Below are 18,572 nucleotides of genomic sequence, written 5' to 3' on the forward strand. Positions count from 1 at the left end.
CCATGGTAGCTTGCTACTGCTCCGGAACACTTAGGCTGGCCGGCATGTGTCCTTCTTCGTTCCTGTGTCTGTCCCTTCGGGGAAATGTCACGCGGTGAATACCGGAGTCCTGTTAGCCCGCTACAGCCCGGTTCATCGGAGTCCTGCTAGCCCAGTGCTACAGCCTGGATTCACTCGCTGATGACCGACACGTTCGATGCTGGGTCATGGATGCCTGTCCCTGTAAGTCTGTGCCGCTTTGGGTTTACGACTAGCCATGTCAGCCCGGGCTCCTTATCATATGGATGCTAGCGATACTGTCATATACGTGTGCCAAAAGGCGCAAACGGTCCCGGGCAAAGGTAAGGCGACACCCGTGGGAATACCGTGCGTGAGGCCGCAAAGTGATATGAGGTGTTACATGCTAGATCGATGTGGCATTGAGTCGGGGTCCTGACAATTTGTACCTTACAAAGATTTTGTCTTCATGCTTGAATTTTACCAGGTTCTTTCCTGTTTTTACCATTCAATTATTACACAGTTGTTATGCGTATCACATTTGCTGTAAGGTATATATGTTGCTTTCTGTTGGAGAAAACAATTTTGCAGTCTATTGATTGAGTGCATGGCTGTCATGATTTCCCACCGTCATATCCCATTCCTTTATTAGCTATTTGTTGGTAATCTCATGAGTTGATTTGCTCTTTCAAAATTTTCAAGTTACTTCCTAATTTATGGATAACACAGATGAAGTGTGCTTTGACAGATATAACAAGGAAACATCCACGTCTAATTTGTTCTTGATATATTTATATTGGTTTATATCTCGCTGATCATACCATTTTTTATTTGTGATATTAGAATCTTTGCCTTCTCAAACTTACATTTTGTTGGGATTGCATTATGCTCAATGAATTTGATAGAAGTATACCCAGAGGATGCTAAACAGGGAAACAAAGTACACTCGGTAAATTTAATTTGCTTTGTCAAGGATATATAGGGCAAAAATTCCTCTTATAGCTCTCCTCGTATTTATTGCAATAAGTTTTTGGTCACCATCTGGAATCTTATTCCAGGATCCATTTTAATCCCATACATTTTTCCTGCTGAGTCTTTGGATGACTGGACTATTACCTCTCCAGGAGCCATACATTTTTATTTTTCTGCTGTTTATGTCTTGGTATTAATTAGTTGTAGTCCGTGAACATTGTTGTGTATGCTGTCATATACCAAGCCAATTTGTATCCATGAACCTTGAGTTTTCCCTTGAATAATATATATGTTTGACTTTATGCAAATTTAATGTGTTTTATGTGGCATTTATTTACATTTCTTTATCATTTTATCGTATAAATAGACGGGCGTGGCAACGCGCGCCTTCAATTATCTAGTATCCTGGATTTCCAAACCCATTTGAAGTATTGAAGTAGGTTGAAGAAAAGAGACCAAACCTAGGGAAGAGCAGCGTCGTACTACGAAAAGCGATCATACACCCACAAACTCCGTTTTAAAAGTGAAGACTTGTGCTTGCACTAATATCTTGAGCTTTAGGATTGGAGGAATAAGAGAACCAAACATAGGTCCTGTGGAGATACTTGTACCCCCATCTCGTCAATTATCAAATATCAGGATTTGTATCTGTTTCTGTTATCCATCTCATATAGAACTTGTTCTTCCTGTGGTAGGAAATGTTCCCATGGTTTGAAAGGCAAACGTGGTGATTTTGTCAATTACGAAGCTCCAGAAAGATCCTTCCTTTAAGTGTTTTCTGTGCAGGGTGTGTGCGTATCGTCTATGTTCTAGTAGTTGATGCTTTAAAAAAGAACTGAAAGAAACAAGCTGAAACTGTTTGATAAAAAGAAATCATCACGCTGAAATTTGTGAAAAATCCTCCACTCATTCATACCATGTTATCCCTCGGAAGGACAATTCAATTGCTCATTTTCGCATATGTTACACAGGAATGTTCATTTTCGATCTATAGACTAATATGCTCACTGTGAATCCATCTTCAGCTACAGAATATAAAATATATGAATTGTCATCGATCGGCTATGTAATCTATTAACAGCTCGTCTTTGATAGAACCTTCATCTAAATCTTTCAGCTCATCTTTGATAGGAATGCAAGATCTATGGACTAGTACTGATTTAATCCATCTTCATCTAAAGAATTTATATAAATTTGTTCGGCGGGATCTGGTATATATTTCATCACAGAATCTAAAGCCGAAGTAATCCGGCACCTCACGCCGACAAATTGGGCACTTTGACTGTTGATAGAACCACTGTTTGATGCACGGGGTATGGAAGGCATGGGCGTGGAAGCACGGCAGCCTGACGATCTCCTCGTCACCAGTCTCCAAGTCCAAATGGCAAATTGCACATTCCTGGTGCCGCGAGAGCTCCTGCAGCAGCGTCGGCCTCTTTGCACGCGCGGATTAGGGCCTGTGGATGGCTGAAAACCAAACATACCAGCAGTGACGGCAAGTGGAGGTCATGTCGAAGCGCAGGGTGTCTCCCTCAAGTCTGCCAATCTTGCGGCCGATCTCATTGGCGTAGTCCATTTGCGGGTGATCATGGCCCCCCAGTTCGCGGGGGCGAGATCGTAGTCGCCGGTAACCGGCCCGTCGGCCAGCATGCGGTGGATGAGGTCGCGGCAGGCCTCGTAGTTCCGGAAGACAGCAGGATCCGCGACCTCTACCGCGGTGGTCGAAGGGCGCCCGGTCATCGAACGAGGAATCGATGCTCCACCCCGCCGGCGAGTTGGCGTGGGTCCCGATGCTGCGCCTCCCATGCGACACAACCACGTCGCCGTGGATGCGCAGGGAGCTCGGGAGATGGCACGGCTTGCGGTGGTGGAAGACGCGTAGGAGAACTCTCCCACCGCCGTAGACGTGCATCTCCGTGACCTCCGGCGCGTGCGGCCACGGTGGCAATACCATGGCCCCGGCGCCTTCTCTCTCTCTCTCTCCTAGTCTCTCTAAGGAACGCGATTTCTTATAGGCGAAGGAAGGAAGGAGGACCGGCTGTAAACTGAAGGAATCTGCTGAGGGTCTCCATCTGGAAACGGAAAGTGGGCCCACTGCCTGTGACCGTTGGAAGAGATATGTATGACGAGCTTGAAGACTTTCCCTTTCGCTCCGTGTAATTAATATCGTTGAAGACTGGATACAGTTTAGAGACAAACCAAAAATGGCGAGCTTCAATTTCCTGCCCTAGGGCGTCATAAACTGATGTGCCAAAAACGTAGCGTGAGACGAGGACAGACTGACAGACCAAAAACGACACCTTCAGTCTCCGCCCCTTCAGAATCTTCACAACTGTTGAGCAGGGTTTATCAGATGCTTTCCTACCAACCTCTAGTGCATAGCAATTGCAAGGCAGCTAGTGGGCGTTCCTTCCATTCCAAGTTGCATAGCAATTACCGGGAACCTGAAGCAAAGCATCAGCAGGAGGATGTGCAGCAGATACGTGATGATGAGAAGGGAATTTCAGGTGTAACACATGGAATAGAAGGCGTATTCTGCTGGAGCTAGGAATCTCAAGTTGGTAAGCCAAATAACAAATCTCCTCGGTGATTGTGTAAGGACCATAGTACTTGGAGGACAGTTTATGCTTTGCTCTTCTGACGACAGATGACTGAACGTATGGTTGCAGCTTAAGGAAAATTCTCTTATCAACAGTGAGCGAAAGTGCAGTTGTATTTTTGCCTACCTGGGATTTCATGCGACAATGAGCCCAGAATAGATGCTATCTTACTGAATCAACAACCAATGCCCCTTGTAAAAGCCACTCAGTGATGTCCTCTCCCCATCCTGAAAAAAGTATCGCTCCCGTGCGGCTCCTCTAGCTGCACTGGCGCGCCCAACTCCGGCCCCTGCCGGTTCCCTCCCCACCTCCATCCTTCCTTGGCACCGCCAGAGGGCATGGCCGGGCGAAGCCTGGTCAGTGCCCACGCTGGTGGGGCTCTCTCGTCCTCCCACATGGTCGACCATCACTGACGGTCGCAAATGTCAGAGATGAAGAATCCCGACAATTTGGTGTAATGCACTTGGGGACGAAGGGAGGATCGAGCATCACCGACGGTCGAATATATCAGAGAGGGAGTGCCCACCATATACACCACATGAGATGAGAGTTTTCAAGGAAGACTCGACAGACTGAAAGTCAACCCGTGATGAATATTCAGAAGTTTAATCTTTAAATTTTGAACACAGGAGATGTCTGATGATGATAGGATCCCGGAGTACGATTATTGCTACGATGACCGGGGTTTGTGCGACGACTATCCTCACCTGCAAAATGATAGGTTTTTCATCGTGAAGCTGGACGAGACCTTTGATGTTTGTACGGTACACAACGACAAGCATTTCATCGTAATTAATATCACCACTTGTGCTTCTTTTGGTCAACATTTAATTCCTGGATTTTTTTTTCAATTCGATTAGTACACCCCGTGCCATGCAAGACCATATGTATTGCAGAAGCTCGATTTCAAAGACTTTGAGAATACGGAGACGAGGAGGGCTCACTTAAGAACTAAACATGGTTATGTGTTTCTGGTTAAGCTGTTCAATATGTACAATCACTCCCATTTCGGTTGCTCTAATTGGGAAGCTCTCTGCAACTCATATGGATTTGACGAGGGTATGCAAATAACATTTGATGTTCGTCCCGAAGATGATGATGATAATATCGATATCTGGGTGGATGTGGATATGCCTTCAGTTTTGCCTAAATGTGAGTTTGTCAAACTAATTTGTTAAATGAAGTAATTTATTGTTAATTTTAAAATATTTGGTGTTCATCGGTACTAAACATCTTTATTTATAATTGTCAGCTTATTTCGTATCTTCCAAAAATACTCGAGAGGCTGTAGACAGGACATACTACAGCTATGACTCCGAGCTTAATTGTGAGGAGAAAGGTTATCTTGTCTCATTCATAGATGATGTTGAGGCCTTTAAAACCAATCATTTTATCCTCCCAAATTTTACTCGATACGTGCCACTAGTGCATAAATTGCATGATGGTAACTTCATTGCCAAAAACTTGGTAAGATTTTGTTAAGGATGTAACTTTATTGCATACATTATTCTTAAGTATATAAATTACATTGCTAACTATAAATGTTATTATTACGTTTTTCAATAGAGGCCCCCGAAGGAGGTTGTGCCTTACATGCTGTTTACCGAAGGTTATATGCATATGATTAACTTACGATCAACTCCTTCAAAAGCTTACTATAATACATACTCGATTTCTTCAAATGACGGAAGGCTCAAAATCAAAGAATGGAGCAAAGTGATGAAAGCGCACACGCAACTAATTGGAGACAACATGATTGTGTGCAAGCCACAAGTGTGAGATAGGTTTATCTCCATTCTCCATTATGGAGATGGACCGATTTATCTCTTTTATGGTATTTTACCTAGGAGAGATGAGTAGGTCCTAGGTATTAAGAATAATTAGTTAGTGTTGATTATGACAATGATGATGATGAGAAGTTGTTATTATGTGGTACAATGTGTTAGAGTTGATGATGTATTATGATGATAAGTTGTTAATGATATTATGATGATGATGATGATGATGATGATAATAATGATGATGATGAGTTATTATATCATTGGGTGAAAGAACCGCGGATTAGTTTCAAGTGGATGGATCCAAAATGACCAAGTCATGCTAATCCATGAATTGGTCACTTTGGATCCATCCACGGTTCTTTCACCCAATGATGTAATAACTTACTACGATGTGAAAACAACCTCTAAATTGCTACTATATGAAAACTTGTATAATGGTGTATGAATACAACATAAAACAGAAAAAATAAAATAATAAAAGTAGTAGCGCGGATAGAGAGGCGCGCTGCTACTAATTACCAGTAGCGCGTTCTACCAGAAGCGCTACTGCTAAGTAGGTATATCAGTCGCGCGGGCGAACCGATGCTACTCCTACCTTTTAGCTGTAGCGTCGTAGCAGTAACGCGGGCCTAAAACCGGCGCTACTACTAGGCTTTTCCCTAGTAGTGATACCCTACTATGCTACTGTCTGCCTTAACAATGCTATTATGTTATTCTGGTTATAAAACTGGTTGGAGAACATAATTGCTTGCTAGTCGATATATACCCTACTAAGCAAGAGGTAGTGAGAGAGATGAGGCCAAGATATTGAGAGAGATGTGAGTGAGGGGGAGAGGACCGCTGGGATCTAGATGGGCCTAGCCCATTAGGACAAATAGGCCAGGCCAGCCAATCAGCCTTTTTTATCTAAATAAAAACCATAACAACCGAAAATGAAATAAAAAAATACTTAGAAGTTTATAATAAATCATTAGAAAATTAGTGAAAATTTGAAAATAATATACATTACTTAATATAAATAATTCATGTATTTTTTGGACAAAGTAAATGGGACACATGAATAGGACATATTTAAATATATTATATTAGTAAACATGCCCGTGCGTTGCAACGGGTGAGAAAAAAATTATTTCTCATACACACTCTCGAGACATCCGTAAATCTCTTGAAATCAGGAACGATGCCACATGAAAAAGAACATGATAAGTGATGTTGCACAAAAACATAAAGATGTGATGATTTTTTAAGTGTATTCAAGATGTTTCCAATTTAGACAATATAAATATTTGTCTAGTTGCAGGTATCTCTTTATGGATTTGTTGTCGTTCCTCCTTGGCGGTTCCCAACAAATATTTGCATTACCATGAAAATAACAAACTACATTTTATTAATTAATGATAGCATTTGCATAAGAGCATTATTTTTGCCCCCTTGATATATGTGTTTTTTTGTAATCCAAGTCAAGTCTTAATTTGGTTGCAAGCATATTAGACAACTCCATCGAAAACAATCAATTTGCAAGGACATGCATACCAAATGTTCTACATCACCCTTGCTCTCCGGGGAAATAATTTCTTCTATTGTTCTACATCACCCTTGCTCTTCGGGGAAATCCAACAACTACATCGTGAGTAGTAGAAGAATTCCCGGTGCTGTTGTTGGGGAGTCATTATCTACCAAATAGGAAAACTGCACACAAACCTGCTATTTGCCTCTCTTTGTTATAGAAATTAATATAGTCATAGAAATTTTCATGTTACTCAATTACCTCTCTTTGTGTTAGAATCATTAATGTTCCATTCTTCTTCCATGCATATGCTAGATATTGTTTGCCTGGATAATTTTTTTACTTATAAAATATCTATGTATAGGAAGTGGGTTAGACTTAAATGTGCTTTTTACATGCTATATGATGCTCTCTTTATGTTTAAACTCATGTCCTTTATATGGGCATCATCAATAGAATTTTAAGCATATCTCAATGTCTATAGAGAAAGAGCTTGTTGGGAGACAAACTAATAGTTATCATTCATGTTATTTTGTGTCAACATGATTATTACTACATGTTGTTTACCGAAGGTTATATTCATATGATTAACTTACGATCAACTCCTTCAAAAGCTTACTATACTACATACTCGATTTCTTCAAATGATGGAAGGCTCAAAATCAAAGAATGGAACAAAGTGATGAATGCGCTCACGCAACTAATTGGAGACAACATGATTGTGCGCAAGCCACAAGTTGGAGATAGGTTTATCTCCATTCTCCATTATGGAGATGGACCGATTTATCTCTTTTATGGTATTTTACCTAGGAGAGATGAGTAGGTCCTAGGTATTAAGAACAATTAGTTAGTGTTGATTATGACAATGATGATGATGAGAAGTTGTCATTATGTGGTACAATGTGTTGGAGTTGATGATGTATTATGATGATAAGTTTTTAACGATATTATGATGATTATTATTATTATGATGATGATAATGATAATGATAATGATGATGATGAGTTATTATATCATGGGGTGAAAGAACCGCGGATTAGTTTCAAGTGGATGGATCCAAAGTGACCAAGTCACGCTAATCCATGAATTGGTCACTTTGGATCCATCCACGGTTCTTTCACCCAATGATGTAATAACTCATTATTTTGTAAATACAACCTCTAAATTGCTACTATATGAAAACTTGTATAATGGTGTACGAATACGACACAAAACAGAAAAAAATAGAATAATAAAAGTAGTAGCGCGGATAGAGAGGCGTGCTGCTACTAATTACCAGTAGCGCGCTCTACCAGAAGCGCTACTGCTAATTAGGTATATCAGTCGCGCGGGCGAACCCATGCTACTGCTACCCTTTAGCTGCAACGTCGTAGCAGTAGCGTGGTACCCCACGCTACTGCTATACCTAAAACCGGCGCTACTACTAGGCTTTTTCCTAGTAGTGATACCCTACTATGCTATTGTCTGCCTTAACAATGCTATTATGTTATTTTGGTTATAAAACTGGTTGGAGAACATAGTTGCTTGCTAGTGGATATATACCCTACTAAGCAGGATGTAGTGAGAGAGATGAGGCCAAGATATTGAGAGAGATGTGAGTGAGGGGGAGAGGACCGCTGGGATCTAGATGGGCCTAGCCCATTAGGACAAATAGGCCAGGCCAGCCAATCAGCCTTTTCAATCTAAGTAAAAACCATAACAACCGAAAATGAAATGAAAACATACTTAGAAGTTTATAATAAATCATTAGAAAATTAGTGAAAAAATTAAAATAATATACATTACTTAATCTAAATAATTCATGTATTTTTTTGGACAAAGTAAATGGGACACATGAATATTACATATTTAAATATATTATACTAGTAAACATGCCCGTGCGTTGCAACGGGTGAGAAAAAAATTACTTCTCATACACACTCTCGAGACATATGTAAATCTCTTGAAATCATGAACGATGCCACATGAAAAAAAACATGATAAGTGATGTTGCACAAAAACACAAAGATGTGATGATTTTTTAAGTGTATTCAAGATGTTTCCAATTTAGACAATATAAATATCTATCTAGTTGCAGGTATATCTTTACGGATGTGTTGTCGTTCCTCCTTGGCGGTGCCCAACAAATATTTGCATTACCATGAAAATAACAAACTACATTTTATTAATTAATGATAGCATTTGCATAAGAGCATTATTTTTGCCTCCTTGATATATGTGTTTTTTGTAGTCCAAGTCAAGTCTTAATTTGGTTGCAAGCATATCAGATAACTCCATCGAAAACAATCAATTTGCAAGGACATGCATACCAAATGTTCAAGGTTGCATATCAACATTGATATTCTTAAAAAAATATATTATGAAAACAAATTAAAACAATATGAAAATTAAAGTCAAGCCATTGGTTTATGAAAGCTTGTATCAGCAACATTGTATATGTTTTTGTACATCAGAAACATTATATATATACACATTTAATTATTTCCAATTTCATGGTCAACATTTTTCAAAACATATTTATTTTTCATGTCTACTTTTTTATACACATTCTACTTTTTTGTATACATCAGGAACATTTTTTATATATACGTTTAACATTGCCCAAATACATGATAATATTTTTGATAACTTATATTTTTTTATGTTTACTTATGTTCCATACACATTGTATATGTTTGTATACATTTATCTTATACATCAGACTTTTTTATGCACATTTAACATTTCTTAAGTGCATGATTAACATTTATTTAAGAATGGAAAATTATATTATTATTTTTCTATATGCACTGTACTTTTCTATATGCACGCACGCTAAAGCACCACGTTCAACTAATATCACATGCACGCAGCTACTGTTCTTTCATACCAGTCGTTCAACTTATATCACACGCAACTATTTGCTCTGTGTATATCTGGTATAGCAAGCTGCATATTACCGATGAAAAAAATGTTAAAGCTACATATAAACTAATTCTCAAACATTACAACCTTTAATTTGTAAAAAAAAAATCAATTTCATCTGTAAGGTAGACAATCCGCATCTATCTGTTTTGCATCAAAACAAACATGTTTTTCAGTTTCGTAAAACTTTCCACTGGAAAATTAGGAGTACCTGAAATTAAGGGTACATTCTTTTAAAACGGAGGCAATTTTTTTGTCTCGACCATTAATTAAGCAAAAGAGAATTGCCAAGTTACTTAAAAGAAAACCGGGCTAAAACCATCGCAAACTGCCGAGCAGCACACACATCATACCCTACACACCACTCAACTAAGAGGGCCACATCAAGATACACTCTGACGGCATCATTATCACGTCTCCCCAACGGCCGTCATCCCCCCCCCCTCATAGTCTCCGAGCAAGCGACTCTGACTTCGACTACGACGAACCTCGACCCAGATCTCACCGTAAGGCTGTGTGGAAACATAAGAAGACCCGTGCCAGACCCATACACCCGCATCGAAGGCAGCGCAACTCCGACTTTGATGGAGAGCTAGCCCAGAAGGAAAAATATGCATGGTTGGCCCTGCGGAAGACCACAGAACAGAACTCCTACTGTCTGTCATCGTCACCATCGGGGCCCGCCTCCCCAGCTTTGAGTTCACCACAGCAAAACAACCCAAGGTAATACCACACACATTGTTGTGCCTTCGACATCGCTCGTCTCCACCATCATCGCCAGAGAGGCATCGATGCCTAGCTCCAAGGACGAAGTCCTCACGAGGGAAAATGACTCCAAGGCACCGCCATCATCCGATTCCACTGGATTAGGGGTTTTCCCCGGAGATGGATCCATGCAGGAGGGGTGCGGCAACACAATAGCGATGCCTCCAAGAAGGTCTATGACGACCATAGCGGCTGCCATCACCGGTCATAGGCCCAAGGCCGAGACAAAGTCTTCATGCAAGCTCACAACACACCCAACCTACACCGGCTTTGATAAGTCGACCAAGCACCACCACCACGAAGAATCAGCTTGCCAACATAGAAGCCCACCAACGCAGCATACAACTACACCTTGCAGAGGTCGCTGGTGGTCACCAACCAGCATCGCCTGCCAAGTCCGCGACCGTCGATCGAAAGCGGGACATCGAACGTAGCCCGAGCCTCCGGACCATATCGAGAACCATGCCGGCAGGACCAGAGACATGCCACCTGAGGCCAAGAACCACCTCGGTTCCTAGCTGTAGCCATGCGCTAGACACGCCTTCATGCACCACGCACAACACAACACACGCATCGGAGGACGAAGACACCAGATCTGGCAGACTCTACAATCCTACATGGTAACCTATGTGGGGAACCGGGCTTATTTCCATGTTTTGCCCTATCAATGGTACCAACAATAATCTAACCATTGGTAGACAGAGCTCTCTGACAACATATATTTGTGATTGTAAGGGGACAAAAATGTGTGTACAAATCAATGTAAAGACACAAATGCACATGTCGAGCATGACCAATATGTGGTTTGCGACCAAAACATGACAAATGACTATTCAGAAGGGAAAAGTAAACAAGAAAGGACATGCTCCCTCGAAGAAGGCTTGTGATGCCTTGCACTAGTTGCAGTGCTCCTCCTTCTAGGGTTGTTATTTCTTTGCAAATATTCCAGGCAGAAATAGTAACCACTTATAGATCTCCCTGGAATTCCACTTTTGCAAGAGAAACCAAATCAATCTGATTCAGATTAAGACACCAAGAGATTGTTCCGGGCAGTGGCAAATAAAATGTTTGTTGAGTCACCTAGGAGACGCACCATATCATTGTTGATATTATAACATTTTTGTTTTAACATACAACTTTTGTTTATAGGTCAGCTAATAAGAGACATTTGATCTTTTGCTTCATTACTATCTTGAATTTCTAAAATACAAGGGTTCAAGCAAATTTGGTAGGATACTTAACTCTAACAAGGCTAGAAATAAGACCTACTAACGCTAATGCGCGAAGCAGAGAGCGATATCGTAGTGACAAAAGTGGCCTAATCTCACTAACTAACGCGGCACCCTAGAAGCAAAAGATCTTCCATGGTGTGTTCAATTCATGCAGCTCTAGTTTGCAGCAAACCTTAAAATAAAATATTATTCCTTCTGTCAAAATGTTCCAGGCAGCATTATTAATGTAACACCCTCGATGCGACTATAGCTCCCACGTGTCGAGGCACGACTTAGAGACATAATCGCATTGAAGGCATATGTCGCAAGTCAGGCAATCTTCACAACATCCCATGTAATATAAATAATAAAAGGGGAGATAACATAGTTGGCTTACACTCGCCACGTCAATCAAGTACATAAATAGCATTACAACATTCAACACTCATGGCCCGTCTACGACACCAAAATAAAAGACAACCCAACATGCGACATGGTCCCGATCACCCCAACCGGGCACCACTAATCATCAGGAAAAGAAACATAGTATCGCTGAGAGTCCTCGTCGAACTCCCACTTGAGCTCGAGCGCGTCACCTGGAGCGGAATCATCAGGCCCTGCATCTGGTGTAATAGTAATCTGTGAGCCACAGGGACTCAGCAATCTCGCACCCTCGCGATCAAGACTATTTAAGCTTAATAGGAAAGATAAGGATAAAATATATGTGGAGCTGCAGCAAGCGACTAGCATATATGGTGACTATCCTGTTCGCAAAAGAGAGCGAGAAGAGGAGCCAAAGCGCGAGCGAGAAACTAGAAAGCAACCTGCGCAAGCATTACTCCAACACCGTGTCCACTTCCCGGACTCCGCCGAGTAGAGGCCATCACGGTAACTCACACTGTTGATTAATTAAGTTAAGGTTCAAGTTATCTACAACCGGACATTAACAAATTCCCATCTGCCCATAACCGCGGGCACGGCTTTCGAAAGTTCAAATCCCTGCAGGGGAGTCCCAACTTAGCCCATGACAAGCTCTCACGGTCAACGAAGGAATATACCTCCTCCCGAGACGTTCCGATTAGACTCGGTACCTCGGTTCTTCAAGACGCTTCGACAGGTTAAAACAAGACCAGCAACACCGCCCGAATGTGCCGACAAATCCCGATAGGAGCTGCACATATCTCGTTCTCAGGGCACACTCAGATGAGACATCCTACGAGTAAAACCAACCCTCAAGTTGCCCCGAGGTGGCCCCGCAGTCTACTCGGTCGGACCAACACTCAGAGGAGCACTGGCCGGGGGGGGGGGGTTTAAATAAGATGACCCTCGGGCTCCGGAAACCCAAGGGAAAAGAGGCTAGGTGGCAAATGGTAAAACCAAGGTTGGGCATTGCTGGAAAAGCTTTAATCAAGGCGAACTATCAAGGGGTTCCCATTATAACCCAACCGCGTAAGGAACGCAAAATCCGGGAACATAACACCGATATGATGGAAACTAGGGCGGCAAGAGTGGAACAAAATACTAGGCGAGAGGCCGAGCCTTCCACCCTTTACCAAGTATATAGATGCATTAAGATAACATGGCAATATAATGATATCCCAACAAGTAAATAATGTTCCAACAAGGAACGGTCTCCAATCTTCACCTGCAACTAGCAACGCTAAAAGAGGGGCTGAGCAAAGCGGTAACATAGCCAATCAACGGTTTGCTAGGACATGGTGGGTTAGAGGTTTGACATGGAAATTTGGGAGGCTTGAAAGCAAGTGGTAGGCATCGTAGCATTGGCATAGCAAAAGAGCGAGCATCTAGCAAAGCAAAGATAGTAGTGATTTCGAGGGTATGATCATCTTGCCTGCAAAGTTGTCAGAGTTGCCTGGATCCTCGAAAGCAAACTCAACGGGCTCCTCGTTAGCGAACTCGTCTCCCGGCTCTACCCAAACAAGACAAACAAGCAACAAGGACACAATCAACCACGTGCAAAGCTCAAACAATATGATGCAAAGAAGGTATGCTATGCGGGATGCGATGCGGGATGCATATGCAAGATTTAAAAATGGATTCATGAACCTGGCCTCAACATGGAAAACCAAGTATGCCACTGGAAATATGAGATGAAATCGCTTGAAAACGATATAAAGAACGCCGGAATCGGAGTTACTGTTTGGAAATGGCAAGCGAATCAAATATGACACCGGTCTGCGATTTACAGCAAGTAGCCATCTAAATGCAATGAGATGAACATGCTACAGGACTCAGACATGACAACAAAATACATGACAGGGATGCATTCAAGATGCTTACCAAAAGTCTAGCACTGAGCTACGGCCAATTCATCCATTAACAGGTTCAAACAAGCATGGCAAAAATGCATATCGCAAACAGATTTCAGACTTAGTGAAATTAACATTTGTCTGAAATCTCAGATCAGGTAGCACTCTTTGGAGCAACAAAACTACATGCTACATGACCTGAACATGACAAAGTAAAACATGGCATGGAGCTACTCAAAAAGCTTAACAAAAGTCCCTTAGTGACCTTGAGCTAAAAGGGATCAGAAAACATATTGGCAAGCATGTGAACATAGCAAAAGCATAATCAGTTTTCAGACTTAGTGAAAACTGGCACATGCTGAAACATATCTCAAGTAGGCATGTTTACGAGCTCGATGCACTCACTACGGAGCAAGATATGAAAAGCTAAGCATACATCCATCAAGAATACACAAAATGCAAGCTATACATGGCAAGAACAATAGAATAGCATGCACGGATCAACTACAACATCATCGGCAAAATTGCTAACAAGTAGACAATCTGCCCGGAATCACGAAGTAGCAAAAGTAGAGCTCGATTGGCTCAAGCTAGGGTGCTCCATAATTGCAAACAAAGACATGGATGGATAGAGCACTACAAGATTAATAAAACATGCTTACTGATCATCCTCAAAAGAGGCACAGATCACTAGGAAACAACATGAACACATGGCAACATGAGATAAACAGGTCAAGGACTTAGTGGAAATGCTAAGTCCCTGAAAACAGAATTACCAAGTGCCTCACTTTGCAAGCTTGTGCTAGTCACCACGCACATCACAAAAATACATGGGTTATACCTCTGGAAAGATGGAAAAACCCTTAACAAAACATATGTAGAGCACCAGGGCATATCATGCACACAATAATCATGGCAGAAATGACAAATATCTAAATGGAGCAGCAGATCTGACAATTATCTCAAGTAGCACTCTTCTAACAGCATTTCGGGCATCAAGATGAACTCAAATGAAAATAATGCAATGAGATGAAATGATGTGCTCTCTGAGGCGAACATTTTGATATGCTATATGCCCAAAACGGAGTTACGGATGCGGAGATATAGCATGATGAACAGGGCAACATGAGCTGGGGTTTTAGGACAAAAAGTCAACCCTCGAGATTTAGATCTCAGATCTGGCACATTCTTCGATGTTTGCCGGAGCTTCGCCGGAGACGTCGCCGTGGAGGAGGTCAGAGAGGAACTTGAGGGGAGGAGAGGCCGGCCGGTGAGGGAGCTTGCCGGGGCGGCGTGGTGCGGTGGAACGGCGAGGCGGAGGGGCGGCGGACGAGGTCGTCGGGCGGCGCGGAGGCTCGCCGGAGTGCGGCTTGCCGGCGAGAGGAGGGGCGCCGGGCGGAGGAAGGCGGCGGTCGGGCGCCGTGGAGGAGGAAGACGACGGCTCGCGGGGAGGGCGCCTCTGGCCCGAGCGAATCGCGGGGAGGGCCGGCTTCGGGCCGGCGGGCCTTCGCGGCGGTGGCGGGGACGACCTGCCACGTGGCACGCGGGGACAGGCTGGGTGCGGCAGCGCGGACGTGTCCGGTCCGATCCGGACGCGTCCGGCGGCGGGAGGAGGACGAACGCTAGGGTTAGGGTGGTTTGATCCGGGAATTTCAGGGGAGATGCCTATTTATACATAGAAGGAGCTAGGAGAGTCCAAATGAGGTGCGGTTTTCAGCCACACGATCGTGATCGAACGCTCTAGATGATGGAGAGGGTTTTGGTGGGTTTTGGACCAAATTGGAGGGGTGTTGGGCTGCAACACACACGAGGCCTTCTCGGTCCCTCGGTTAACCGTTGGAGCATCAAACGAAGTCCAAATGGTACGAAACTTGACAGGCGGTCTACGGTAGTAAACCAAGGCCGCATGGCAAGTCTCGTTCCAATCCGGAAATGTTTAATCCCCACACACGAAAGAAAGGTAGAAATGACCACCGGAGGAGAACGAAGCGCCGGAATGCAAAACGGACAACGGGGAAAAAGCTCGAATGCATGAGATGAACACGTATGCAAGTGCAATGCACATGATGACATGATATGAGATGCATGACAACGACAACAACACACGAAGACAAAAACCCGAACCCGAACTTAAAGCCGGAAACGGCAAGAGTTGGAGTACAAATTGGGTAAGTTACATCCGGGGTGTTACAATTAAACACTAATCATACTAGTTCTCCACGGAAGCCCAGTTTAGCAAGAGAAACCAAATCAATCCGATTCCAATTTGGAGACTAAGAGATCTTGAGGCGTTCCCATCAAGTAATGCTAAAGGGGCAGTGGAAAACAAAATGTTACTTGAGTCACGGAAGCGACACGCTAAAACATTGCTGATATTATAATTTCTCTGTTTCCACATAATAGATCTGCATGGAGTCCCACTTTAGCCACAGAAGCCGAACCAATCCGATTCCGACTCGGAGACCAAGAGATGTTGAGGTGTGCCCACGCCAACAGGGGCGGAGCCAGGGGGGACGAGCAGGGGCCTGCCCCCCCCCCCCCCCCCCCCCCCAACAATCAACAATTTTAGTAGGAGCAATGAGTAATTACCAACGAGATTCGATCAATATACGTACTCGGCCCCCCTATACTCCAATCCTGGCTCCGCCACTGCACGCCAAACACATGTGTAGTGCTAAATTGATAGTGGAAGCTAAACTGTTACTTGAGTCACACAGGAGACACGCCAAAATCATTGTGCCTTTGTTTTAACACGTCCACTATCTTGGACTTTCAAATCCATTTGAAAGATTCAAGCACATTGGTTAGCATACTCACAAACTACTGTAAAGGATACATTACTCAAAACGAAGTAAGAAAAGAGACCTGCTAGCGTTAATATAATTAGAGAAGGGAAGAGGGACCTCATACTACGACTCGGTTTTTAACAGTAAAGGCTTGTGCTTGCACTCTCTTTAGCTTTAGGATAGGAGGAATAAGAAAACCAATTATAGGTGCCGTGCAGATATCAAATGTTAGGTTTCGTATCTCGTATCCATCTCGTACAGAACTTATTCTTCCTGTGGTATGAGACGCTCCCATGGTTTGCAAGGCAAATGTGTGGTGATTTTTTTAATCATGAAGCTCCACAATGCACCATCGTTAATGTATTGTCTGTGCAGAGTGTTGTAGTTGTGTGTATCGTCTATGTTCTACTTGATGCTTTTAAAAAAGAATTGAAAGAATAAATTGAAACTTTTTGATAAAAAAATTATCAATGAAATTTGTGACAAGCCCTCCAAATCATGGTATCGCTCGAAAGCCAACTCAATTGCTCATTTTCAGATATGTCATACATGAAATGTTCATATTCGATCTACGGACATCAGCACAGAACCCTCATGCTCACTGAATCCATGTTCAGCTACAGAATACAAAATATATGAATTGTTCATCAGCTATATATGTAATCTATCAACAGCTCCTCTTTGATAAAACCTTCATCTAAAGCCTTGAGCTCATCTTTGATAGGACTGCAAGATCTATATATGCACTACTGCTCATTGAATCCATCTTCATCTAAAGAATATAGTATGAATTTGTTGGCTACCTAATAATTGATTAACAGCGGCTTATCTTTGGATCCGCTCGAGATCTATTTCATTTCAGAATCAAACCTTCAAAATTCGAAGTAATCCACCATCTCACGCCGGCAAATTGGGCAGTTTGACTCTTGATAGAACCACCCTTTGATGCACGAGATGTGGAAGACGTGGGTGTGGAAGCACGGCAGCCTCACGATCTCCTCGTCACCAGTCTCCAACTCCAAATGGCAAATCGCGCATTCCTGACCGGGTGCCGCCAGAGCTCCTGCAGCAGCGTCGGCCTCTTTGCAGGCGCGGATTAGGGCCTGTGGATGGCTGTAAACCAAACATACCAGCAGTGACGGCACGTGGATGTCGATGTCAAAGCGCGAGACGTGGCCTTCAAGGTCAAGTCTATCGATCTTGCGGCCGATCTCATGGACGAAGTCCATTTGCGGGTGAAGATGGTCCCCCTAGTTCCCAGGGACGAGGTCGTAGTCGCCGGTCACTGACCCGTCGGCGAGCATGCCGTGGATGAGGGCACGGCAGGCCTGGTAGTTCCGGAAGACGGCAGGTTCCGCGACCTCGATGTGGTGGTCGAACGGCGCCCGGTCGTCGAACGAGGCGTCGATGCCCCACCCCACCGGCGAGTTGGCGTGGGCACCGATCCTGCGCGTCCCGTGCGACACAACCACGTCGCCGTGGATGCGCAGGGTGCTCGGGAGATTGGTTGGAGAGAGGCGGCCGACGACGCGATGGAGAACTCTACCGGAGCTGTAGACGTGCGTCTCCGTGACCTCCGCCGCGTGCGGCCACGGTGGCAACACCATGGCGCCGCCGCCTGCTCTCTCTCTCTCTCTCTCTCTCTCTCTCTCTCAGCAGGAAACGAATTGAGCTCTGCCCCATGGCGGATCGGACGCGACGCGAATTCTTATAGGCTGTAAACCAATGGAAACAGAAAGACGAGCTTCAAGACTTTCCCTTTTGCTAGCCTGTAATTAA

At 43.4% G+C, this 18,572-nt stretch overlaps 1 protein-coding gene across 1 annotated transcript; it reads left to right on the plus strand.

Moving 5' to 3' along the window:
* The first annotated feature begins 3,192 nt into the window (after positions 1–3,192).
* LOC123057047 (uncharacterized) lies at positions 3,193–5,051 on the plus strand. Its single transcript, XM_044480217.1, has 3 exons — positions 3,193–4,333; positions 4,430–4,721; positions 4,822–5,051. The coding sequence occupies exons 1-3, from the start codon at positions 4,202–4,204 to the stop codon at positions 5,049–5,051; spliced, it is 654 nt and encodes a 217-aa protein (XP_044336152.1). The 5' UTR covers positions 3,193–4,201.
* The last annotated feature ends 13,521 nt before the right edge of the window (positions 5,052–18,572 follow it).

This window comes from Triticum aestivum, chromosome 3A (assembly GCF_018294505.1).
Source record: "Triticum aestivum cultivar Chinese Spring chromosome 3A, IWGSC CS RefSeq v2.1, whole genome shotgun sequence".
Lineage (NCBI taxonomy): Eukaryota > Viridiplantae > Streptophyta > Magnoliopsida > Poales > Poaceae > Triticum > Triticum aestivum.